General features: G+C 40.5%; 1 protein-coding gene across 1 annotated transcript; it reads left to right on the top strand.

The window, feature by feature from the left end:
- The first annotated feature begins 746 nt into the window (after nucleotides 1-746).
- Nucleotides 747-27,659, top strand: TRIM23 (tripartite motif containing 23). The gene is made up of 11 exons (XM_064176604.1): nucleotides 747-971; nucleotides 1,615-1,777; nucleotides 14,594-14,715; nucleotides 15,594-15,872; nucleotides 16,523-16,705; nucleotides 17,662-17,877; nucleotides 19,316-19,450; nucleotides 22,353-22,482; nucleotides 22,602-22,712; nucleotides 24,134-24,258; nucleotides 24,625-27,659. Exons 1-11 carry the CDS (start codon nucleotides 870-872, stop codon nucleotides 24,802-24,804), a joined length of 1,746 nt encoding a protein of 581 aa, XP_064032674.1. The 5' UTR covers nucleotides 747-869; the 3' UTR covers nucleotides 24,805-27,659.

Raw genomic sequence — 27,659 nt, 5'->3', positions numbered from 1 at the left:
TCTTCAGCCTACTATCTATCAGTACCCCCAGGTCCCTTTCCTCCTGGCTGCTCTCCAGCCACTCTGTCCCCAGCCTGTAGTACTGCTTGGGGTTGTTGTGGCCAAAGTGCAGAACCCTGCACTTGGCCTTGTTAAATCTCATCCCATTGGTCTCTGCCCACCCATCCAGCCTGTCCAGGTCCCTCTGCAGGGATCTCCTACCTTCCAACAGATCAACACCTGCTCCTAGCTTGGTGTCATCTGCAAACTTACTGATGCTGGACTCAATGCCCTCGTCCAGATCATCAATAAAGATATTGAACAGGACTGGGCCCAGCACTGACCCTTGAGCACCACCACTGGTACTTCAGAAGCAATAGTTACAATAATCATCAATAAACTGGACACGGATTCTGTGCGGGCGAGGTCTTAAATGGGGCCGTAAAAGCGGAGAAAACCCTTTGATAGGCGAACGGGACTCCACTCTGCCAGACGGTAGTTTATACCATAGCTAGGGGTGGCCGCGCTAGAAAAGGCTCTAATGACTGCATCTGGTATGCTAGAATTCTTTACAACAGAGCCAGGTGAATGAATCCGGTTTTCGCGGAACATCGCTCCTGGCGGACAGGGAAGACGAATGCGCCGAAAGTGCGCTGTACAACTCCCACCACCGCATTCCCGCGCTGTCTGACGTACTCGCCCAGGAGGCGCGGCAGCCACGTCCCAGCGCGCCGCTAAGGGAAGCGCAGTCTCGCCGTGCCGGGGGAGAGAGGCGGGCGCAGGCTGCCCTGGGGCGGCGGCGCGCATGCGCCTCCCGTGGCAGCGCTGCCGGCGGGAGGCGCCTGCTCTCCCGTTGCTGCCCGTGCGTGCTCCGCTCCGCCCGCCCCAAGATGGCAGCGCTAAGTGTAAACAAGGTTGGGTCTGGTGCCGGGCAGGACAGCGGTCGTGGGGCTGGTGGCGGCGGTCGCGGCCCGGCTGGGGTCGCAGTGAAGGTGAGACTGGCTGCTCGGCTCCTCGCGCTCTTCGGCTGGGCCGCCCTGCTGCGGTAGGGCAGGCTGCGGCTGCCGGGGTTGTGCCGTCGCTGCTTCATCTGGGGCAAGGAGTAGCGGCGGAAGCGAGTGGTCTCCACGACCGGAGGCGTCCCCTCAGGCGGCGGGGCTCAGTGAGCTCAGCCTGGGGAAACCCTCTTCGGAGGCCCTTTCGCTCTCGTCCGCGTAGAGTTGCGCTGCCTTAGTGTGCCTCGGAGCGGGCTGTGAGGTGGGAGGCCGCTGTGTGAGGGAAAAGGTGGCAAGCCTCAAACCCGAGAACGAGCCCGGAGAAAACGAAACGGGTGGGCTCCCTGAGGTAGTTGGCTGGCGGTGTTGTCTGATGCATCGTCAGGTATGGCATTGCTTTTAAATGATGTGAGCAAGGACATGAAGCGGTGGGGAGGCACGGAGGAGTTGAAGTGTTGTGCTCGTGTTTCTTTATTTGCTTTATAAATATCATTCCTTTGATTGTAGTTTGTGAAGCCAAGTTAATAACCTGCTGTGATTGTAGGAACTCTGCAAAATGAAGAGTGTCCCATGGCTTACTGTATGAAGTTTTGCTTTTTTATCAGCTCAAACTGAAATGTGGTCTCTTTTGAAATGACAGGTTCTTGAATGTGGAGTCTGTGAAGATGTATTTTCTTTGCAAGGTGACAAAGTTCCCAGGCTGCTTTTATGCGGCCATACTGTCTGCCATGACTGTCTTACCCGGCTTCCTCTTCATGGCAGAGTAGTTCGTTGTCCTTTTGATCGACAGGTTACTGAACTAGGTAAGAAAATTTAAATCTAAATTTCTTAAAACTGAGGATATCTGAAAGACAGTGCTGGATGCAGATTCATATTGCTCCACTTAGTGATACTATTGCCAAGTAACGAATACGAAGCGTTCCTTATCATTCAGAGATACTCTTAGCACTGTTAAACACTAATAAAATAGGTACCTTAGGAAAAGACAAAGATTTTGTCTTTATATTATCAAATGTGGGCTTGCAAACTTTATATCTTAAAGTCTTTTTGTGTACTTAAATTTACAAAGGAACTGTTCTACTTTAAATTACTGCCTCAAACAGTTTTGAATAGCACGGGAGACAAAATCTGTTGAGTGAAGGAGACCCTCAAAGGAGACCTCTAGTAATTCATGGAAGTAATTCTTAAATATAAGGTTTGGTCAAATACGAATTTACTTTGCAGTTAGAGAATCTGCTAGATGGCAGACCAAGCTGGAAGCAGCATTAAAGCACACTGAAATGCTTTCATGGAAGCAGGAGTCAGGAAAATAAATTGGTCTCTTATGAAAGAGGGGTTTGTTTTCTTGGGGGGAAGGAGATGGTAAGTGTGAGCATCATGAGTGCTGATCTAGAAGCTGTGGTTGAAAGAACTGTGGTGATAACAGTTTCTTATCTGTGACAGTACAGTGACACGATGCTTGTTAGAGTATGCTTTTAAAGGGGAGAATGTTAGAGCACAAGCTCAGTCCTCTAGTTTTGAAACATTTCTGTCCAAGACCACTGCTTGTATCTTGTAGCATTTTTATTACGCTAGGGGACTTGCACTTCTTAGTTTTTATTGTGCATTTTTTTCCTTGGCATCTGAAAGTATCCTGTCATTTTTGAGTTTCAATTTTAACAAAAGTGAAGCTTTATGGATTTTTTTAAAAAATCTTACGTAATGAGTAGCTTCTGATGAAACACAACAAAATGTTGTTAAACATGTGAGGCTTCTTGAAATGGTTTGAATCTGGACAAAATGGGTCAAGCTGAACCAGCAGGCTTAACCTGGCTATTTTCCCAAGACAGAAGTGAGGGCAAAGTAACACTCAAAAACTTGAGACTGAGACAAAAAAAAAGTGAGATGAGAATAGAGTCTACTGATGAAAACCAGTAAAATGTGGTACAAAATGCATAATTACCTTAGCCTATTTGCAGAAAAAAACATGGCACAATGAAGCAGCAAGCAGAAGTAAGTGAGCCAAAAGCCCAAGCCAGAAGACTGCTCCCCCATCCCTCCTTGTCCCACTGCCATCCCAGTGTGAAAGATCAACACCCAAGAACAGGAACCCAAAAGCAGCAATCAGAAAAGGAATCTGCCATTGTTTCATTGTGAACTTCAAGCCCCATAATATTTTGCGCCAGTTAGTGCTTTTATTTTTACATCTGACATGACTGCATCATGGTATGAATAACATCAGCAAGTTCACTCAATCCATTACACTGCTACAGACCGGAAGAGGGGGGAAAAAAACTCTTTAACTTTTGTGTCTAGGCTAGTAAATTTCACAGAAAGCCACAGTAAGGTCTGCTAAGAGCCTTCTCCAAACTGAAAAACCTCAATCTCAGACTGTCTTCACAGGAGAGATGCTCCAGCCCTCTCATCATCTTTGTGGTTGTTCTCTGGATATTGTCCAGCACATCTATATCTTTTTGAAACAGGGACTCCAGAACTGGACACACTTTGAGTCCTGTGTGCAGTTCTGGGCTCCACAGCTCAAGAGAGATGTTGAGATGCTGAAGAGTGTCCAGACAAGGGTGAGGAGGATGGTGAAAGGCCTGGAGTACAAACCCTATGAGGAGAGGCTGATGGGAGTGGAGTTGTTTAGCCTGGAGGAGTCTCAGGTTGACCTCATTGCTGTCTACAACTACCTGAAGGGAGATTGTAGCCACATGGGGGTGAGTCTCTTCTCCCAGACAACCAGCAACAGAACAAGGTGACACAGTCTGAAGTTGTGCCGGGGAAAGTATAGGCTGGATGTTAGGAGGAAGTTCTTCCCAGAGAGAGTGATTTGCCAATGGAATGGGCTGCCCAGGGAGGTGGTTGAGGCACCATCCCTGGAGGTGTTCAGGAAAAGACTGGATGAGGCACTTAGTGCCATGGTCTAGTTGACTGGATAGGGCTGGGTGCTAGGTTGGACTGGCTGATCTTGGAGGTCTCTTCCAACCTAGATGATTGTATGATTCCAGATGGGGTCTCATGAGAGCGGTGTAGAGGGGGAGAATCACCTCTCTTGACCTGCTGTATGCGCTTCTGTCCATGAGACCCAGGATCTGGTTGGCTTTCTGGGCTGCAGGTGTACACTGGTGGGTCATACTGAGCTGTTCATCCACCAGCACCCCCAAATAATTTTCTTCAGGACTGCACACTTTAGAAATCACCCAGACTAGACACAGCCTGCTCTGGAGATCGAATGAAGCTTTTATATTTACAGCTTAGCACAATATACAAGCAGATATCTACAATATATACAGTTATATACAAGGTAAAAGGTAATACAGAAACGCAACACCCCTCCCAGAAACCTGAGTCCCCAGGAGGGACTCCCAACCACCCTCCCACCTTCTTCCACCCCTCTATACCTTACCCCAGACATTGCCTTGTGCCCAAGATGGGTTAGGAAGCAAGTGGATTAATCAGAGAGACGGAAGGTGAGGTTAGAGAGATGCAGCCCAGAGCCTGGGCAGAGAGCAACTCCATTATCTATGTTTGGACCCTTGCTCTTATACCTCTCAGCAAGCCTCTGAGTGAAGTAGGCATCACCATTGTTTCCTCTTCACAGCCTGTAATCTAGTTCTACTCAACAAAACATTCTAGCTAGCTTCAAACTAGCACAACTGTGCTCAAGCCAGTCACTGCCCAGCCTGTATCAGTGGGATTGCCCTTACCCAGATGCAGGACCCTGTAGTTGGTCTTGTTGAACGTTGTGAAGTTGTCATGGGCCCAGCTCTTCAGCCTGTCAAGGTCTGTGTGGATGGATCCCTTCTCTGGAGCATGTCAACCCCACCACACAGCTTGGTGCTGTCAGCAAACTTGCTGAGGGTGCACTCAGTGCCACTGTCCATGTTGCTGATGGAGATGTTAAACAAGACCGTTCCCAGTACAGGTCCTTGAGGGACTCCACTTGTACTGGCCTCCACTTGGATGTGGACTCACAGCCACTTTTTGGTTGCAGCTGTCAAGCCAGTTCTTCATACACTGAGTGGTCCATCCATCAGACTCATATTTTACCAGCTTGGAGATGAGGATGTCATGCAGGACAGTGTCAAAGGTTTTGCTCAGGTCCAGATAAGTCATGTTGGTTGCTCTGCCTTGTCTATTGTTGTGATGTTGTCATGGAAGGCCACCAGGTTTGTCAGACACAATTTACCCTTGGTGAAGCTGTGTTGATTGTACCAAATCACCTCTTCCTTATTCCGTCTCAGCAGTGCCTCCAGGAGGATCTGCTCCATGATCTTACTGGGCACAGAGGTGAGACTGACCTATAGCTCCCTATTTCATCCTTCTTTCCCTTTTTGAAAATGTGGGTTGTGTTTCCCCTTCTGCAGTCAGTGGGGACTTCACTGGAGTGCCATGACTTTTGGAATATAATGGAGAGTGGTTTAATGACCTTGTTTGCAAGTTCCCTCAGTACCTGTGGGTGTGTCCCGTTGGGTTTCATGAACTTTTACATTCTCAGGTTCTTCAGATGGTCATGAACCTGATCTTCACTTAAAATGGGTGTTCTTCCTACCCCTGCCGTTTTCTTGTGTGATTTCAGGAGTGTGACTGGATCCCTTGTCGGTGAAGACTGAGGTAAAGACATTGAGAACCTCAACCTTCTCCATGTTATTCATCACCAGTTCTTCCATTTCCTTTCTGAGGCGGGGGGGCAGACCTTCCCTTCTGTTTGCCATTAGTGTACCTATTCCCCTTTGATCTGCCTGGCCAGATTTAAACCGAAGTGAGCTTTAGCTTTTCTAACCAGGTCTCTTGCTGCTAAAACAGCTTTCTTATATGCCCCCCATTCTAGCTGTCCTCTCTTCACTCCTTGTACAGTTTCTTTTTGTGTGACAATGTGTCCAGGAGCTCTTTGCTCATCCAGGCAGGTCTCCTAACATTCTTTCCTGTCTTCCTCTTTGTTGGTATATTTTGCTCCTGGACATGGGGAAGGCAGTCCTTGAATACTGACCAGGTGTCCTGGGCGCCTCTTCCCTCTAGGTCTTTGTCCCGTGTTACTTTGACCAGCAGATCCCTGAAGCGATCAGAGTCTGCATGCCTGAAGTTCAGAGTCATAAGCTTGGAATACATTCTCCTAGATGTCCTGAGGATCTTAAATTCTAGCATGTTGTGGTCGCTGCAGCCAAGGCTGTCCCTGAGCCTCATAGTTGTAACCAGCCCTTACCTGTTGGTGAGAACAAGGTCCAGTATAGCACCTTTTCATGTTGGTTCTTCCACCACTGGAGGAGGAAGTTGTCATGCATGCATTCCAGGACATCGTGGGTTGCTGGTGCCTTGCCGTACTCACTTCAGAAGATGTCAGGGTGATCGAAATCAGCCTGTGAATGTGAAACCACTTCTATCTGCCTATGTAGGGCAGATTTACGTCCTACTGGCTAGTACTAGAAAGAAGGGTAATATTCATTCTGTTATCAAGAGTGGCTCAGAAAACTCAGAGGTGGGAAGTTTTGGCAAAACATATTGAAAATAAAATTACTTACGTGCATAAAATTGTTTTGTGTGGCAATTTGGGGCAGAAGAGAGTCATAGCTACTTTGAGTCTTACCAGGTTAGTAAAAACTGTCTTAAATATTACTGCTTCCAGCATTTAAATATGAGGTTTTCATGAGGGTGCAGCTCATCGTGGTCCTTCTTTGAGACATCTCCATAGTCACCTAGTAGTCACTGTTGTTGGTTACATCTGCTGCACTTGCATTTCATTTTTCTTCTGAAGCCTTAGGAATGGAGGTCAGGGGAGGCATGTGGTGGCGCAAGCTCCGTTTTTCACCCATTTCTGCAATTGCCATTTTGCTATTTAATGATGTAGTTTCAGGAAACTGTTTAGTGTCTAAACCTAGATTGTAGGACCACTGACAAGAGAAAGTTCTGTTGGAAGAGAAGCTGTATAATCAGGATGTAAGGGTACCCATGCTGGACAAAATTCCTTTACCAGTAATTTGATTTCATGAATGCTGTTAATTGGTCATTTAACCTATACAGATCAGTAAGTAGACTTGCTTCTTTTCCTTTGCACTTATTAATTAATCACTGAATCCTATTTTCATCCAAGTTTTCCCAAGGAATCTTGAGAGCTTTTTTAAATAAATACTTGGAGATCTATCTGTAGATAGAGCTGTTCTCTCATCTTCATTTAGCCAGTTTTTCTATCACTCAGTGAATCCAGAAAAGAAAAGGAGCCTGTGTGGTGAAATAGAAACAGATTTAATAAAATAGGAACAAAATCTCTAATGTGAGTACTAGTAGAAATACAAAAGTAGTGCTTGTGAGCTGTGCAATCTCAGCAGTGAATGCTAAGTGTCAGGCAGCACAAGCACCACAGCTGCATTGAAAATGTGATGGTCACAACTAGCAAGAGAGTAGGCCTTTGGAGCAGAATATCAGGCAAAACTCTCAAGAATGATGGCCATCAGGAGAAAAAAACCCTCACCCAGTAAGCTTGTCTCATTTATAGTGAGTGTGATGTTTATTTTATGGAATGGTTCTTTTGGCCACCATAGGTCAGCTGCCCTGGTTTTCACTCTTAGCTTTAGCATCTGGCTCGCTCAAAACTGTTACAAACCTTCATCACTATAGAAACCCACATGTCATGGCTAGACAAGAATGGAAAGCAATGTCTTACCAATTTAGTCTTGCAGAATCAGGTACTGCAGTCTTTTAAAAAATGTAGCTTTCTTGAATAGAAAACTAATTCTGTGATTCCATCCCAGGAAAATCAGGACATCTCACTTCTGAAGTGGACGCTTCTATAAAAGAGATAGACCAGAAAATTTATATAAAACTATGAGAGGGCAGGGTTTTTTGACTATGTCAATCATGATTTCCAGAAATTTGTAGTTGGTAAGTGAAAATTGTCAACACATCATTTACATGCTTAGCAGAACGTTCTAATAGCTCTTAAAGTCTTGCTGTGCCATGGGTCTAGTTGATTGGATAGGGCTGGATGATAGATTGGACTGGATGATCTTGGAGGTCTCTTCCAACCTGGTTGATTCTATGAGGGAAACTATTTAGTAAGGACTGCCCAAACCATATTGCTCTGTGGAGTAGACTAACCATAAAGATTTTTGGAGAGTTTTATATTAAGCTGCTTGTGATTAATCTTCTAGTGGAGAATTTTAATATATATACACGTTGAAGGTATGTGTGCTGTCTAGTGGTTGCCTTCAACTGGATTAAGATTCCTTAACCAGAAAAACCTAATGGAAGAGCTTTTTCAATTTTCAAAATTTTGAAGCTATGTATTGTGGAGATTATATTGACTCAGGCAATAAATTTGAGAGAATTTTACAAGATTGTCTTTGTAGAAGAGACTCTTCCTAGAGCCTCTTCTGTGAAATACCTTGCTTTGTGAGAAACGAGTAATGTCTTGCAAATTGATTTCCCTCTTCTTTCTGCGTTGGATTAATGATTTTTTTTTTTTGGTTTGATTGTTTGTTTGTGCTTTTGTTTCAATGAAATGGACCAGGGAACTGTCAAGAAGATTGTGTTTATGGAGCAGCTTTGGAGGCTCTGTTTTTTAACTTCAGCAATGCTAGAAAAGCTTTTAACAGTTTGTGGCTGAGGTGAACTCTCCCTGCTGTTATCACTTTGCAAGACTGAAACTATTTTCCCGTTGAAGTGATGTATGCAGATGTTGGCATCCTTCATGGAATTCTTTCCATTGATACTGTTTCCATTTATATGTTGTTTTGCTAGTGTTTGAGTGGTAAGATCAAAGTTCAATTTATTATGCAAGAAAATGTGGCTATACCATAATATTCTCTTGGGTTTTTATTCCTTTATTTATAGTCCTTTTGCGAACAAGCTTTATGGTTCCAAAAATACCACTTGTGTCTTTTAGCTGAAGTTGGTCTTACTATCTTCACTCGGACACCATCTAATTCCTGCCTCACATGCTTCCTGTAATTCATTTCTTATTCTTTTGAAAAGGGACAGTCAGATGATGAAGTAGTGGTCTTGTAATGGGCACAAACATCCCTTGTAGGCACAGTGATGAGATCACTATACTCTTTTACCAAAGCAGAATTTGAGTTCAAGTCCAAGAGATTAAATAGATGTACTTACTTGGCTCTTCTTTTAGTGTTCTTGAATACAAAGTGAACACTTGTTCAGATGTGTTGAAAATGTGCATGTTGAGTGTGTAGCAGTTTTATAGTTCAGGTCAAAAAGGAGCGAAGTGACTTTCTCTTCAATACATAAACTCTGTTACATACTAGTTAAGTGAGATGTGACTTTGTTTGATAATGTATGTTGTATGGAATGCTTGCTGGTTATAAATTCTGTTTTATAGATTAACAGTTTCTATGTGAGCTTTGTCTGGTTTTCTATGACTTAAAGCTGTCTCCTGACAGCGTTCAGTGAGCAACAAGAAAATAAATACAGTAGCTGCAGAAGTACCTTTTCTGTTGGCTATGCTTCAGTAAGTTACTTCTGCTTTGACTTTTCTGCCTTGGCTTTCTCTTCATGCTAGACATAAACCAGAACTAACATGATTAAGGTAGGAGAATGTAAACTGAGGGGAGAACTTTTTTCCTTCATAAGTTCTAATACTTTTGTTAAGAAAAAAAAAAACAATAAAAAACAACTGTCATGATTGAGCAGCTTCTCTCTCAGTCTTATCAAATGTTTGCTTAAGGGCTAAGACAATGTTTACTTAAAGGTTAACATGCCATAATCCTTTTCATAAGTAGATTTATCCTTTTGGTGTCTGTACATACATATATTCTCTGCTCTTAGTGGCTGTCTGGATTAGTGGCTAATCTGAAGATACATCTGTATTAGGATCAGCAGTCACTATGTTACTGTGTTGTTAATATGAGTGTTTATGTATTGTAACTGGAAGCTGTGCACAGTGAAGTTTGCTACAGGGCACTGCTGTTCTAAGTGTTGTAGAAAAGAAACATCTACCTGCTTTTCTGTGCTCCACTGTCTGGAATTTTCATTTAGAAACAGAAGTACATAGAGCATCAGCAAATCCAGACTCTGTTTACAAATGGCTTTGACGTAATTTAGATTTTAAAAGTGAATATTTTGATCTGTACTTCTTCAATTTTTAAGAAGAGCATGGTGACTCTTCCTTGCTCTCTGTTACAAAGAACACTGTGATCCAGATTGGAGTGCTAGATATAAACCATAATTAAACTATGAAGTCAAAATGCATTGAGTCAGATGCCTGTGCTTGTGCTGACTGTAATTGTGAAAAATAAGAACATAACTTCTGTGAACTTAACTTTAAGATCTGTAGCAAAAGAAAGTTAAAACTTTTTTGCTCACAGTTTATTTTGTGGAGTGCGTTGAGCTTAGTTTAGATATTGGGACTGCTACCTGTAGCAGAGAAGTCTTCCATCATGGAACTGCAGAAAGCCCTTGCTTTATGCCTAAATTCAAATCTGCTAACACTATCTTGATGGACCTGTTTCCAGAAGTAGCAGTTTTGGTACTATGAGCAGTCCTTGACTGGTAAGCATTTCTGACAAACAGTAGGTCAGTGCTGTTTTGCACCAGTTGAGGGTGTTGGAGGAGAGGACAGCTTACATATTCTCGTTTTCATCTGTAGAAAAGCAGTATTCATCCGTTGACCACTGAGAATGTTACAGTCAGCAGTTGTTTCAGAAGCTGGTAAAAATAATGTTAAAAGATGATCATAGGCATGAGTTTAACTATTTGATAGGAAAACAAGATCTCTGGAGATTGTAATGAGAGTTGGTTTATCTTTGTTCTACCAATTTTGATGAATTGATCATAATAAAATCCCTATGACAATAGTAAAAGACATCATAGCACTGAGGCTGGAAGTAGAGCACATACATTACATGCTAATCCAGGTAGAGGGTGTAATTACTTGCTAACAGCTCCTAATGTGAAAGGGCCAAGTACTGGTAGTATATATGAGCAGCTTTGTTAGTGTCAATTAGAAGTTACAGTGGTTCTAAACAGTGCAGTAATAAAGGTTTAGTTTGTGTCGGGGTCCGGAGGCTGGCGAGAGGCGAGATCGGGGTACTGACGACTCGACTCAGCAGCTTGCTATGCATCAGTACACTTTATTAGGGCAGTGCAGTGTCTTATATAGTGCTCAGAGGAGGTGTATCCAGCCAGCCTGGGGCTGGCACAAGTGGACAGTACGGATTGGCCCCAAGCCACGTGCAGGGTGCAGATAGGTTACCCTGTGGTAAACAACCTGTGGTTCCCACCCCAGGGGCTGGCAGGTCCAGCCCTCTGCAGGTGTGCGTGGGTTGCTCACTTGTCCACAGCCTAGCTTCCTGAGCCAGCAAACTCAAGGAAATCTCCCTCATGTTTACAGCTCATGTCCCACTGTGGGAGAATTCTCCCACAAGTTTGGACACTAAACAACTTCAAAACTTATTTTCCTCACAATTTTGTAGAAGAAAAAACCCACAAACCTACACACAGAAGTGACACCCTGAAAATATGTACTGAATTCAACATTAAGCTCCACTGGAAACACCTCTCTATTCTCAGGTTGCCCCTCTAATTAGTCATTCTTGAGTTTCAGAAGTATATCATTGTGATTCCACAATGGGAGTCAGCCTATAGCAGTTGTACAGAACTTTCTAAGTATTGTGTATTAAGAAGAATCTCAAATTCTTTCTACTCCGTCATTGAAAATGACTCGTTTCCCATTTGAGGAATGTCTGATAGTATACTGCTAAAATGAGATTTTTTTTTTCTTTATATAAAACAACTTGAGAGGAAGTTGCTAGGTGTTTTCTGCATTAGGTATTTAAAGGAGCAGGCAATTCCCAAGTGTCTGACGTCAAACAAGCAGGGTGGCAGAAAGTCAGCTAGGCTGAGCAGGAAGCTTCTATAACCTAGAAAAGCATATGGACATTGTAATCAGGGGCAGGCAACAGGGAAGGACCACAGAAATGCCATTCATTACCACAGAGAGAATATTTGTTGGCCAAAGCTTGATTAGAGTTCAAGGTGGCCAGCACTGTGAAAGACAACTAAAAGGCCTTTGTGAAATATATTGTAACAGCAGAAAGAGGATCAGAGATAATACTGGTTTGTTACTTGATGTGATCTGTCACCACACATGAGGCCAGAGACAATCTAAGAATGCTCAATTACAGAATATGACTGGTTGGAAGAGACCTTGAAGATCATCCAGTCCAACCTTCAACCCAACACTGAAGGGTCAACACTAACCGATGTTCCTAAGACAGAGGTCCACACATGGCTTGAATACTTGCAAAGATGGTGACTCCACCTCTTCCCTGGGCAGACCATTCCAATATTTAATATCCTTTTCAGTGAATAAATTTTCCCTAATATCCACCCTACACCTCTCCTGGCACAGCTTGTAACCATTTTGTCTAATTCTGTTACTTGTCATCAAGGAGATGAGGCTGGTCCTCTCCTTGCTCCAGCCCCCTTCAGGTAGTTGTAAAGAGAGATAAAGTCTCCCCTCAGCTTCCTTTTCTCTGCACTGACCAACCCCAGCTTCCTCAGATGGTCTGTGTAGGATATGTGCTCCAAGCTCTTCATGAGCCTACTTGCCCTTCTCTGGACATACTCCAGCACCTTAGTATCCTTCCTATAGTGAGGAACTCTCCTTCTGATCTAGGCCTCATGCATATAAATTTAGGGATAAATGGCTGGGGAGCAGCACTGCAGTATGGGGTCTAGAGTTTTGTATTGATGGCAAGTTGATCAGCAGTGTGCCCTGGCAGCCAAATGGGCTAACATAGCCAGCAGATTGAGGGAGATGATTGTCCCACTCTACACTGCACCAGTGTGGCTCTACCTCAAGTAGTGTGTGCATTTTTGGTATTTGTAAGAAGGACATCAAATTGTTAGAGTGTATCTGGAGATAAGTGAAATAGATGATGAAAGGTCTTGAGGACAAGACTTCAGAGGAGTGGTTGAGGCCACTTGGTTTGTTCAGCCTGGTCTGGTGAAGGTTAGGATATGACACGGAAGCTACAACTTCCTCAAGGTCGGCAGTAGAGCGGGAGGTGCTCATCTCCTCCTTGCAGTGACCATCCAAGACATGAGTAAATGAACTGAAGCTGAGTCAGGAGAAGTTCGGTTTGGGCATTAGGAAAATGTTCTTCACCGAGAGAGTGGTCAATTACTGGAACAGGCTTCCCTGAGAAGTGGTCATGGCACAGAGTTTGTCAGAGTTCAGGAAGTGCTCAGCCAACACTTCTAGTCAAGTGGTTTTGTTTTTGTTTTAGCCTGGCGAAGAATAGGCTCAGGGGTGACCTCACTGCTGTCTACAACTACCTGAAGAGAGCCTGTAGCCAGATGGGGGTTGGTCTCTTCTCCCAGCAACAGAACAAGGGGACAGAGTCTCAAGGTGTGTCAAGGGAGCTATAGGCTGGATGTCAGGAGGAAGTTCTTCATGGAGAGAGTGATTTAGCATTGGAATGGGCTGCCCAGGGAGGTGGTGGCGTGGCATCTCTGGAAGTGTTTAAGAAAAGACTGGATGAAGCACTTAGTGCCATGGTCTAGTTGATTGGACAGGGCTGGGTGCTAGGTTGGACTGGATGATCTTGGAGGGCTCTTCCAACGTGGTTGATTGTATGATGATTCTATGACCTGTTATGCCGGTAGTCCTTCTAGGAGTAGGGAGTTGGACTTGGTGATCCTTGTGAGTCACTTCCAACAGTTTTGGCTGTGAGGATAACCAAGGTCTGGCACAGGCTGTCCAGAGTGGTGGTTGATTCTCGTTCCTTGGAGATCTTCAAAAGTTGCCAGGATATGGTTCTGGGCAAGCAGCTCTAGGTAAGTGTGCTTGAGCAGGAGGCCTGGGCAAGGTGATGTCTTGAGGCCCATTCCAACCTGAATCTTTCTGTAATTCTATAGTGACTAGAAAGTAATGATTCAGTTTCAAAGCTGCAGCTTCATTCACTGTGGCACTTTGCCATGTGTCAGAAAAATGTCTTTAAATTTGTGGCAGTGCTGATACTTCTTTGGAAAAGCAATCACTGGAGTTCTCGAATGCTACCTGACCTATGCCGGTAACATTCAGCAGCGTTGGGATGCAATTCTGGTTTTGTTTCTCATCGTGTTGCTTTGTGTTAACATCTACAAAATCAGGATGATACAAGAGTAGATGTGAGCTTCTGCTTTACTCTAGAAAGCATGAGATTTCTTCTTTGCTGCATCAAATAGTATTGTAAGTGGAGATCTGCAATAGGTGTTGCATGTTATGATTTAGGGGATGGGGTTTGTCCATGGAAATTCGTCAGAGCTTCTGTTAGTATAGTAGAAATGTTCACTGTACACAATTATGTGAAATACTAATTTTTATGGTACACATTAGAGATTGTGCGTTCCTTACAGTCTTTATTTGTCAGTTATTGTGGATTATTTTACAAGTATTTTTACTGAGCTTTTAAAAATTAATAATCCTGGCGTCTTTTAAGTAGGGAAAAAAGAGGATATAAAGGTAGTATGAGATTACACAGAAAAAGTAGTACTGTATCTTTCTGCTGTTAATATCACTGTAGTTAATGTGCTCTTAGTATTTATTAGAGTCTCGAATGTAGTTTGTAGAACTTCTCATGATGGTATTTGCTTGAGGTTTGATTTCCTTTATTCATCTTCATTTAACTCTTCTTCTGAAATAGGAGATTCTGGTGTCTGGGGCTTGAAGAAGAATTTTGCTTTGTTGGAACTCTTGGAACGGTTGCAGAATGGACCTGCTGGGCAGTGTGGAACAGCAGAAGAAGCCATTGGTCAATCTGGAGAGGTACTGACTTTTGAAAAAAAAGGAAAAAAAATGTTACATTGTCTTTAAGTTATCTCTAGACATAAGGAGAAAAAAAGAGAAAGAAAATAAAAGGGGGGAAGTCAGTTCTTTACCAAATGTAATTTTATTAATAATGCTGTTTTCTTTCAGTATCTAATATTAAGGCTTCAATTAACAGTTTCATTAGCAAATGTGAATCTCCACTGACTAAAGTGGAAAATAAAAAGGTATTATGAGACATGCTTACTCTTTTGTCCTTTTCTAGGCTTTTAGGATGCTTAGAAAAAGTTACTCATTTGGATGTTTTAGTTATGGTGATATAAGGATAATTTTCTCAAACTTAGCAAGTCTTCCTAAAGGCTTCAAGTCATTGTTGTGCTCTTGAATAGCTGCCTTTTACAGTTACTTGATATCACTACATCATGTGATAGTATTTCATTATCAAAACTAGCAGATTTAATAATTTCTGTATTAGCAACTCATATGCAAAAACTATTGTGCAGTGCCATTTTACGAATAGGTAACTGCCCTGCATGCCTAATTGTCTATTGCTGGCTTGTCTGTCTGTAACTTGTTCTGTAGTAACTGATTTGGAGGAAATGACTTGAGCTTGAATTATTTGCCCTCCAAAAATTTATGGCTCCCACTCTGGATTTATAAAATTTCTGGATACCTTAAGAAAAATTTATTGGAGTTGACTGTAAAGGAGACGCTAATTTTTAAAAATAATTTATTGAAAACTTAAATATTCAGAAATATCTCAAATAATTCTTAGTGTGTAGTATTTAAAGAAAGTCTGCTTTCAGGCTCATATTCATTATGGGTCTTCTGGTTTTATTAGGATTAAATGTTAACAATTTGACTTTTTTTCTTTTTAGAGTATCATTCGTTGTGATGAAGATGAAGCCCACATTGCATCTGTATATTGCACTGTTTGTGCCACTCACCTGTGTGCAGACTGTTCTCAGCTTACTCATTCTACAAAGACACTAGCAAAACACAGGCGTGTACCTCTCGCTGATAAGCCACATGAGAAGACCATGTGCTCCCAACATCAAGTGCATGCTATTGAGTTTGTTTGTTTAGAAGAGGGCTGCCAAGCCAGTCCTCTTATGTGTTGTGTCTGCAAAGAATATGGAAAGCATCAAGGTCATAAGGTACTGCTAATTTTCTAGTCATCCATGAGGTAGCTTGCATGGTTATTTAACCAGTTGAAGTATGAAAGATTGGATTCTTGATACACCTTTACAGAGGCAACTTCATACTGCTCTTTAGGTTTTCCTTTTCAGATAATGGCTGTGGTAAGACTGCAAGAAATAATAACCTCAATAAAGCCCATTAATAACCACAGTAAATTATTTATATACTACAATGGATAACCTATTTCTCCAGTGCTTTTTTGAGCTTCTCACAGCATTCACTGACCAGTTCTGAAAGTTGTTTTCATTGTAGAAACATTAGGCTTACCCTCCCCAGTACAGCTGAACCACTGTTTTTGAAACTGATGGTGATAAAGAGGAAACTTCTGTGTTTGTTTGTGTAAGTGCTAAATGCCTGTGTTAGTCTTGGCATAATCTCTAATTCCTGATTGCATTTTAGGTTGCAAGATTGTTTTAAATTTTTACTTGCCTTCCCTGTATGTGTGTATGTGTGTGTATGTATATAGTAGTAGTAAAATATATATGTGTGTATATATATAGTACCCATATATTTTACTACTGCTAAATGTATAATAGTAGTAAAATAGAAAAGGTTATTAAGAAAAATATTTGTGGTTGATCATTGATATGTTGCTTTTAATCAACAGCATTCTGTCTTGGAACCAGAAGCAAACCAGATTCGTGCATCCATTTTAGACATGGCTCACTGTATAAGAACTTTCACAGAAGAAATCTCAGATTATTCCAGAAAGTTAGTTGGAATTGTTCAACATATAGAAGGAGGAGAACAAATAGTTGAAGATGGAGTTGGAATGGCCCATACTGAACATGTATGCTTCTTTCTCCCTCTCCCAAGAGTATTGGCTTCTAATAATAACCAAGATAAGGAATTTCTTGTAAAACCTACATATATTTTTCAAAAAGACTGTAAATTCTTACTGCTGCCAAATAGGGATTAAGGTTTAAGACAGTTTGTAGAGGGAAATTTGTAGTCCATTATAATGTTTCATGGCTTCACAGAATCATAGAATCAACCAGGTGGAAAGAGACCTCCAAGATCATGCAGTCCAACCTAGCACCCAGCCCTACCCTGTCAACTAGACCATGGTACTAAGTGCCTCATCCAGTCTCTTCTTGAACACCTCCAGGGACGGTGACTCCACCACCTCCCTGGGCAGCCCATTCCAATGGCAAATCACTCTTTTCTGGCAAGAACTTCCTCCTAACATCCAGCCTACACTTTCTCTGGCACAACTTGAGACTGTGTCCCCTTGTTCTATTGGTGGTTGCCTGGGAGAAGAGACCAACCCCCACCTCTCTGCAACCTCTCTTCAGGGAGGTCACCCCTGAGTCTCCTCTTCTCCAGGCTAAACAACCCCAGCTCCCTCAGCCTCTCCTCATAGAGTTTGTGTTCCAGGCCCTTCACCAGCCTTGTTGCCCTTCTCTGGACACGTTGCAGCACCTCAACATGAAAACAGAGAGGCCCCAGACAAAGCTTGTGTTGCTGCCACAGCATCTATTCTTGGATGCTGTGATACTGCTGAGGTTTTTTTCCCTAGTTGTTTTTACTAATGTGCATATACAGATGAATAAGCTCCTTGATGAGTGAAGTAACTTCTTGGAGGATCTTGATAGGACATTATTTTATATAACTGGGACTTGAGCTGTGATGTAGCCAAGCAGATGTGAGAACACGTTAAGAAACGATGAAAACATACAAAGTAAAATGTGCTTCCAGAAACAAACGTTGTTCTTAATCCTTCATCTCCTAACTGCAACACTCTAGGTACCGGGGACTGCAGAGAATGCTCGCTCGTGTGTCCGAGCCTATTTTTCTGATCTTCATGAAACTCTTTGTCGCCAAGAGGAAATGGCTCTTAGTGTTGTTGATGCTCATGTGAGAGAGAAGTTGATTTGGCTTAGGCAACAGCAAGAAGACATGACCATTCTCCTGTCACAAGTTTCAACAGCGTGCCTTCATTGTGAAAAGACCTTACAACAGGTAAGTTGGCAAATGAGCTGTAACATACGGCAAGATGTGTAGAACTGGCTTTTGAATTTGCACTACAGATGAATAGTTTAAATGCTACTCCACATTTTTATTTCCTTTACAATATTGCTATACTGACTTTAAGTATTTGTTACAAGGGGATATTAGACAAGGATAATCAGTGCAAAAGCATCAAGCCTTCTAATTGCTGGAAATCCTGTCACATAATTATCTTGGTTGTAGTTATTTCTGATTATTTGTGAGGTTAGTGAGAAGGAGAGATGAAACTGAAGCTGAAAACCTATAAGGTTTATGAGATTTTACAGTTGCAATTACTCATATAGGTGTTTGAAGACAGTTGTCATATGATGCTGGTAGGATAAAAGTTTTAGGACTAAATAACTCCCAGTATCACTTGCAGTACAAGTAATTCAACATATTAAATGTTGGAAGAAGGAGCCTTATGACAGTATCAGGTTGGTCACTTCCTTATTTTAGTGGTAACAGGAAGTAAATACCAAAACACCAACCAGTAATCAGTGTGAGAAATTATTTAATGTGTCATTTTAACTTTTTTTCATGTTTCTAGAGCTAATATCTGGTTGCTAAGTCAGGTGTACTTTTTTATCTGTGCAAGTGTTCCATTGTGGATTATGGTCATTAATGGATGAATAACAATATTTTTGTGTTAAACTTGTTACTGTATGCTTCTGTTCCAGTGGATTCTTTTGGGTCCAGGAAGTACACACACAAATGGGTACCCCTCTGGGTACAGTTTCAAGACTTTTATTATAGTTCAAATACTAAAATCAGAGAGAGAGGTATACTGTAAACTACAATGGTGAATAAGATATGACAAAGAATGCCAAGTAATAATATTGATCAAAGAGCAAGTTATACTCACTCTATCCAATTGACCAGCCATACTCCTGAGATGTGTAGATTGCAAAGCTGGCAGGCACTTACCTTCTTAAGATAGACATCCCCACCGGGAACCACACCATCGTGATGGTAAGGCTGGTGCTGCTCCAGCACAGCTATCTAGGCTCCCGGTGTATATATATATCTCTGTTATATATAGCCAGTGCATCCCAGAAGGTTGAATGAAGGAGAATAGAGTTTCTCCTTTATTTTGGAATCTGTTACATAACATCTTTCCTTGTTGCCCATGTGCATACTTGCAAGTCCTGTTTTCCCTAGGTATTTTCTTTTAGTAACCTAATGACTATCAGCCTGTTGTAACTTCTGATAAAACACATACCAGCTCTTCCCTCTTACAGCTTCAAAGGAGCTGCTCTATTCCAGCTGCTGGAATGGTATATGAATTATTTTAAATTATTTCTATTACATTAGTGTCTCTTTATTATAATCACCACATTTACATTGTGTTTGGTTATTTTAAGTAAATTACTGAAGGTAAGGAACGCTTTTGTTTTCTTTGGCTATTTAGGATGACTGCAGAGTAGTGTTGGCCAAACAGGAAATTACAAGATTGCTGGAGACACTACAGAAACAGCAGCAGCAGTTTACAGAACTTGCAGATCATGTCCAGCTGGATGCTAGCATACCTGTCACTTTTACAAAGGTATTGCTAATTTCATGAAAATACATCTATCTACTTTGTGATATCTTAAATGTAATTTAAAAGAAAGTAGGAGTAGTATATGATCATTATGATCCTTTTGCCACAAATCTAGGCAAGTTGATATCAGTTAGTGCCACAGCGTCTTTAACATATGATGAGCAAAAAAACTACTGTGCTGTTGTACTTACAGAGAGAAACATTTGTTTGACATTGATTACATTGGTAGTTTTATTTGAAGATTAGCTACTTTTTCTTAAATATGTAAGATAATATTTGTGAATTCTAGAAATGCTTTTCTTTGTAAACATCCCTGATTTGTTGTTTGTTCGACTTATGCCAGGAATTGTATTTTCCCTGTGGTTTTGACTTTTATGAGAACAGCAGGACTCCTGCATAATGTTTATTATTTTATTTCCTGAAAATTGCACACCTCTTTCTAAATGTGATAACACTATTATAACTTTCAGTTTATCTTCACAGAAACATCCAGGTTGGAAAATACCCTCAAGACCACCAAGTCTGACCTATAACCCTACTCTACAAGATTCACCTTAAACCATATCCCTAAGCTGATATCCAAACAGCCCTTAAACACATCCACTGTCTCTGTGAAAAACTCTTTCCTAATATCTAGTCTAAACCTACCCAGTCTCAGCTTGAGGTCATTCTCTCTTGTTCTGTCTCCAATTACCTGTGAGAAGAGACGAGCACCAGCCTCTCCACAATGTCCCTCAGGTAGCTTGGACAGCAGTGAGGTCTCCTCTCAGCCTTCTCTTTTTCAAACTAAACAGCCCCAGCTCCCTCAGTTGCTCCTCATAAGATCTACTCTCTAGGCCCTTCACCAGCTTTGTTGCCCTCCTCTGGAACTTCTCCAGCACCTCCACGTCTCTCTTGTATTGTGGTGCCCAAAACTGAATACAGTATTCAAGGTGTGGCCTTAACCAAAGCTGAGTACAAGAAGACAATCACCTCTCTACTCCTGCTGGTCACAGCATTTTTAATATAAGCCAGGATGCCACTGGCCTTCTTGGCCACCTGGGTGCACTCCTAGCTGATATTCAGCTGCCTGTCTATTACAACTCCCAGATCCCTTTTTGCCAGGCAGCTCTCTAACCACACTGCCCCAAGCAGTGTATTTCTTTCGATTTGCTAAATGATGATTTGCCTTATAGTTGCTTTAAATTCACTGATGGTTTAGACACAGATGATCTTTTAGATAGTTTGGGTTTTTTTCTCCTTTAATGTAGTTTTAATGCAACCTTTTGTTGAAAGATGATGAAATTATTTGGAGTTTGATAGTGGTGACTGTTATTCTTGTAGGAAAGTAAGTTTGAAACTCTTAAAAGACAAGAAGTGCTTTAGTTCATGAATTATTTTGGTTCTAAATGGTGAACGAGGTATAAGATCTGATGTTGCTGTGATAAAACTGAGGATTTAATGCTTGCCGTTGAAGTCTTTACTATAAGGAAAGAGATGCTTCCATGAGAATCCTGTCCCAGTCCTTCTGATGGTAGAAATTACATTTTTTTCCATAGAACTTATTTTGTTTTTTCAGTTTATTTGAATTTCTGTAAAAACTGTTTCTAGATCAATAGTGCAACATTTTCGTTCCTATCTCTCCCTTTCCTATTCAGCTCAGACCAAGTTTAGAATTATCAGGGAAACCTCTTCTGCAAACTCTAATTGTTCCAGAAATAAAGCAGCATTCACATTTCATAGATGATGAATTGAATTCTGTGTATTCAGAGCTGATGCTGCCATCTCACAGGGTTGAGTCAGAGAGGCATTTTGGATGCCTATTTTTGCCTTTGGGAGCTGTTAATCTAACTAAGAACATTTTGACTACGAATTTCTGAGTGTGTTGAAAGAAAACACTTGCAGCTGGCTAAGCTGTAATAGATCCAAAATACGTCTTGGTTTGGGGAACTCAGAAGTCTTCCAGTGTCTCTTTTTAAGGAACAAGCCTTAAAGTAGCTGTGAGCCTGGGCACAATAAATAGTGTTTCTAATACAAGAAGAAATAAAATGCTGTGTAGGGTATACAGAAGGTTTTGTGTATTACTTGTCAGCATAGTGCTGTGCAGATCTTACAAGAAAACAAATCTATTGCCACACAACTCTAATCGTTGAAACTCTGATATTTCATCAAGGTAGCATTTCTAAGTATTTCCAAGTGTTTCATGGATACATAGTAATCTTAGCCTGTGGTGTTTATTTTACTGTTTATGTTTTGCTGCTGCGTATTAGTCCTACTATTTGATCACGTTCTTAACATCAGCTTGCTCAGTACTCTCATTGGCTCACTGTAAACTACAAATGAGAAGTTCATTTTTCCTTGCCTCCAAGCAAGGCTTTGGGATTTTTTTTTTTGTTGTTCTTTTAATTCACTCTTTCAGATTACTGCTTAGTGCTAATAATGTTGCTTCTGTAATGTCATAGAGTATTGGAAGCAGAGTGAGCTGAAGAGGCATGGCTATAGAGCCTTCAAGCAAGGAAACTTTGTAGGTGGGGGCATTAAGAATGTAACTAAAGGTAGTAGAGAAGTTACAAGACCAGCAGAGAGTGCTCTGGTCAGAGAATTCTAACTGCTATGAAGAAATCCTCATGCAGTTTGAGCTAAGAATTACAGAAGAGCTTGAAATTTTAACAAGTACCAGCACGATAGCGTGAGACTGGCTGTCTTTATCACATGTCTGGTGTGTGATAAACAGAAGTTGCAGATTCAATATAGACATTATTGGATACTTTGGCTTATATCATCGCTAAAGGGTGATTGTGCCTTGTATTTTTAGAGTTCATCCATTTAATCACTTCACAAATAGTGATAGCTGTCTTAAACGTAAGGGTTTTCTAATCAGAACTTCCTAAACTTGTTTGTCTTTTGTACATGCTATTTCTTCCAGGACAACAGGGTACATATTGGACCAAAAATGGAAATCCGTGTTGTCACTCTAGGATTAGATGGAGCTGGCAAAACAACTATTTTGTTTAAATTGAAGCAAGATGAATTCATGCAGCCAATTCCAACAATAGGTTAGTAGCAACAATTTAAACATTATAGCTGTTTTCTGAATGTTTGGCTTATCTGCAGAATTTCATTATTTTTTATTTATACAGGGCAAGACTGTGAAACTTTAATATTTTTATTTCAGGTTTTAATGTTGAAACAGTAGAGTACAAGAATTTAAAGTTTACTATTTGGGATGTAGGAGGGAAGCACAAATTGAGGCCCCTGTGGAAACATTATTACCTCAATACACAAGGTGAGACTCATAGAACTTTAAATCTCTATTTCGTCTTCTATGCTGATTTCAGAGCCAAGAAATTTTATAATGGAAATAACTTATCACTGTAGAAGTTTTCACGTAATATGAAGTACAGCTGCTAGATTCATGAGCTAATAAATTTCCATCTGGTTTGTCACAGCATCTGATAAAGGTGCATTCTCTGTAAATCTGTCAGTTTATGGAGCCAGACAAAATTAGAATCTCTGTTAAAAGTGGTTCTAGCTGACAACAGATACAGTGTAGCATTCCTAAGTTTGCACAGTGAGAATTACTACTTGCCAGGTATGAAATTCAAATATCACTTGAAATTAAAATATTCAGTCTTTTGGAGCCGTTAGTTGACAATGTAAACATTTCTACCAAGTTCATTAACTTCTGACTCAATGTTGCAGTGTAGTATCTGGTCATAGACTATATTACTGATTCTGAAAACATTGATCTAAATTGTGCCAACTTAGAAACTTATGTTGTAAATCCCCCATAGTTGTTTCTCCAATTTAGAAAGGGGGTTCCTCTTCGTGAATTTGTTCAGAATTAACTAAAATACTTAGGAATGATGAACATCAATCTAGGTGCTCCACTTTATGCATTATGTTACCCTGCATTGCAAGCTGTAACACTTTAAATTATTCATATTTTCAAACTTCTAAAACTTGTAATTTGAGATTTTTGTTGTCCTCTTAAAACTTACTGTGTAAACACCAGTAGCATGGACTCATGTCTGCCTCTAGGAATTTTATGTTGGAGAGAAAGCTAAGCAGTTAACCTGGTACATACTCTGCAGTAAGTTTTGTTTAGTTTTGGTGTTGGGTTTTTTTTAGTTGCAAAAGCTGCAAGTTTAAATTCTGTGCTCTAGCTATGCCTCCCTGGCTCTCCAGTCTTTCTGGCATCTTGATTACTCTGTAGTGGATAGTAAAATCTGCACTGCTGTGTCAGGTTGACAGCAATTTTCACTGCATAGTCTATAGCTGAAGAGAGCTGTGCTGTTTTGGCTGACCCTGTAGATATTCCAGACGGTTAATGGAAACTAGTAGAGTCATGTAGGAGTTGAACAATATAAACGGATCAAGAAATTATATAACCTGAGGTACTCATTCTACACATTGTAAATCTAGTTTTAGACCTAAGTAATTAGAAGTATGAAAGCCTTTATATTAGACGGGGCAAAAAACTTCAGACTTTCCCCCCTCTATTTTAGTTGACTTCTAAATTTTAGTAAAAAAAAATAGAGTTATGTAAGATATTTCTCAGTCCTCCAGGATTTGAAATCTAAGTTGCGCAGTGCTGAGAAACTTCACATAGACAACTCTTAGGACAAAAAAAAATTGTGAGTTGAAAGCTAATGTTACAGTGTTTATATCTGAATGTGTGTAAACATTTATCTCTTTGTTTCATAGCGGTGGTCTTTGTTGTTGATAGCAGTCACAGAGACAGGGTCAGTGAAGCACACAGTGAACTTGCGAAATTGTTAACAGAAAAGGAATTGCGGGATGCCTTGCTCTTGATCTTTGCTAATAAACAGGTACTTGTGATTTTTCTTCTTTTTCCCCACGCTATTACTCTTTCCCTCAGTCTGTGTATCAAATTCCAACTTTCTGAACCTTCTGCTATGGTTAGGGAATGATAAGGTACAACCCATTAAATGTAAATGTTTTTCTCATGTTTAATGCTGGTAAAATAAGTGATGCTAGAGTGCGTAGTAGATATAATAACCATTTTTTTAGTTTATGATAGCAAGTAGTAAATGCATAACTGCTTTATTGAGCTTATATTTTTGCAAAGCTTCTGCATGATCTGTAGCTTCATTCTAAACTACTGGGTAAAGATAAAATACATTAAACTTAGTACAGAAGAATTACTGTGTCTTTTTTGTTTGATTTTATTATAGGATGTAGCAGGTGCACTTTCAGTGGAAGAAATGACAGAACTACTGAGCCTTCACAAACTCTGCTGTGGCCGTAGCTGGTACATTCAGGGCTGTGATGCCCGGAGTGGTACAGGACTTTATGAAGGATTGGACTGGCTTTCAAGACAGTTAGTGGCTGCTGGAGTCCTGGATGTGGCTTAATTTTACAGCAGATGAAATTTAAGTTTGTACTGTTGTGTTTGTTTGCATGATTTAGGATGCTGTAGCCAGGTCTGCTGTCTGAAGAGAGGACTTTGTTTATCTTTGTGGCTGCAGAAAAATATAAGCCTATATCCTAAACTGGATAATTGGTTTATTAAACTTGTGCTGTAACAGTGGTTTTGAGATTTGGTATATTTACAAGTAATGGAATGGGCTCGTTACAGGGGTGCCTTGAAGTTTTTCTGGTGAATTAGGTTATTAAAAATTAAAATTCTTCCCTGATATAATATGCATTGGAGTTTATCTAGTAATTATAACAAGGTTGCAGTAGTTGACTGGTGTCAGAAAAAGTTTAAGTAGTTTATGAATACTTTCCCAGTAAACTATTCCAAAATCCATCTCAAGTTATTTGATTAGAGAGAAATAAATGGTGCTTTTCTTTTAAGGTCAAAAGAATTCATTCATCTAAAGGTGGTGTAATTGTTTACATTACATATAAGTACACCACAAAAAGAATATGTTCCCCCTGACATTTATTTGCATACCTGAGAAAACTGAGAATGGGGAACAGTGTTGCCTGGCTAAGGGGCTGTGGCATTGATTAACTAGGTGTTTTCTAGTTTGGGTGGGTGGCAAAGGTTAAGGTTGGGTTTTTTTGTGAGTTGTACACATGCTAAATTATTTATGAACAGACTGTAGTGATATTGAGCTGAAAGTGGTTTGTGTGTGCTTGAGGACATAATCTACCTTTAGAGATTGCGTTTACTTCTGCAGAAGTCAAATGAAGTTTTGAACAACTCATCTTTAAGAAGTAGCTTGTACTGTCAATCCAACTATGTACTTTTATGTAGAAGTCATGCTTTCAGATTAAGGTAGTGGCCTTAAAATAGTAAATAACACAATGTAAACCAGTATACACTAATTATAACTCTTACTTAGAGGAGCAGATGGTGAAATGTGATATAAAGCTTCCCTAATTAGATCTTAAGATCTTACTCTGTCTTCTACATGGAACTGTCACTAATGCCTTTTTTCCAAGATTGCTTATTTGCAGACTCGTGAAATATGGGTGAAATGCTGCTTAAATTTAGAGAAGGTTGCAACAGCTTTAGTGATATCTCTTTTTTTTTTTCCTGCTGCATATTTAGCTCTGCTAAAAGATTTGTCTGTCTAGTATGCACACCAGAGTCTTCTGTCCTCTTTTTGTAAGAGTACAGCCATTAAAGTAGCTGTACTGTAGAACTTGTGTCAGCAGAGGAGGTACAAAGAGCCAGTAGATCAAAACCTTGTATCATCACTTTTCTTACTGGAGCAGAGGTGACTCAGGAGAGCCAGACAGTGGAAGTGAGCAGAGTTGTTTCACAGACAGGTAGATACTGTTGCCACATTGAAAAGTGTGTTTACCTGTGAGACCTCTAAACCTCATCTTTTAAAGAAAAGATACCCCATTTTCTGTGACTGTGGCTTTTATTGTAATATTAAATATGAATTGAACAATGTTTTCCCACTAGGTATCTTACGTAAAGCCAAGAATGTATAAACAAACAATTTAGTACATTTGCAGTCTTCTTAAAGAGGAGCAGTTAACGTGTTGTTCCTCATGACACTTGTAGTTCTCTGTTAGATCTTTTTGAAAATGATGTTGAGTGTGGCAAGATTCAGCAAGCCAAGTGCATAGCAGCTGAAAGAACGCTAGTCTCCAAAGTAGTTAAATGTCTCTGAACACCCTCCACATGTACAAAGGGTATTTACTCTTTCTTCAATGTGGTATTTGGACATAATTTTACAACAGAGTGAAAGATGCTTTCTTGCACCACTTGGACTAAAAATTACTCATCTTTCCCAGCTTGTAACACAATAGACAGTTGACTGCTTTGCCCATACTGCAAAGCAGTCCAAGACCTACTTAGTGCTGACTGTCCCTTCATAAGTATCTTCTCCTGAAATATTTTTAACAGGGCAGAGATGCATACTTCAGTAAAATCCCAACTCTGTAATTTTATTTTGGCTGTCTTATGCTCCAGTTACACATGCCTCAGTGTAGCTCCGTTGTAAAACACTCAAGGGGACCAGTTTGGATTTTTTATAACGTTACATTTGAGGGCAGAGGGGAAATTGGAAAATTCTCGCTCATGCATACTATCATAAGTACTAAGGATTGCTTTGTGACACGTGGAATGCTACCATAAAAGTGTTTTTAAATGGAATTTATTTCTATTATCTTGAAATTAACTGTGAAAGTGTTTAATTTGTCTGTGAACTCTTCAGTGTAAAGAGGTACACTAAGAGGTTTATTTGTATTATAAATTAATACTACATATAAACGCCTTCAGTTATAAATTTAAGCTTGTTCCACCAGTTTTACTGGACTTTAACTTTTAGTGTACTAATTCACACAATATCTGGTTGAAATATCTCCTCAAATAGAACTCACTCAAGTGTTACTATGAGGATTGTTTGAAAAGACTGAATAACTTTTCATAGGATTTTGACTTATTTGTGAAATTAAGTAAATACAACATACAGTGACTGTGTTGTGGCTTTCTTTAAAGAATCTCAGCTCAAAAGTAGTATGCCTAGTCTAAATGAAAAATGCTTTATCCCTTGATACAATTTTACTGCATACTACCTTTACGTTGACTGTGAAGTGTGTGGCACACTGGGATTTTATTCCAAGATAGCTCTTACTTGGAACTGTTGGAGTAGGTGTGGATGCTATGTAAAGATTTCTTGAAAGGGCTCTTTTATTGGAAACAATTCGTGGCCTGCTGCAGTGAATTGCCCAGAAAAATACTTCTATGGAAAAGAATTATCTAAAACTTTGAATTTTAATAAACTTTTTCTTTATCTCAGAA

The sequence above is a fragment of the Pogoniulus pusillus genome, chromosome Z, assembly GCF_015220805.1.
Source record: "Pogoniulus pusillus isolate bPogPus1 chromosome Z, bPogPus1.pri, whole genome shotgun sequence".
Classification (NCBI taxonomy): Eukaryota; Metazoa; Chordata; class Aves; order Piciformes; family Lybiidae; genus Pogoniulus; species Pogoniulus pusillus.
Note: the sequence above shows the minus strand (reverse complement) of the source record. Positions and strands in the feature narration are given on the sequence as shown.

Bases quoted from the DNA above. Each gene is read 5' to 3' on its own strand.
- TRIM23 (XM_064176604.1), top strand. From the start codon at position 870: ATGGCAGCGCTAAGTGTAAACAAGGTTGGGTCTGGTGCCGGGCAGGAC. The intron at 16,706-17,661 runs GTATGCTTCTTT...GCAACACTCTAG, and splicing joins GAATGGCCCATACTGAACAT to GTACCGGGGACTGCAGAGAA. The intron at 22,483-22,601 runs GTTAGTAGCAAC...TTTTTATTTCAG, and splicing joins GCAGCCAATTCCAACAATAG to GTTTTAATGTTGAAACAGTA.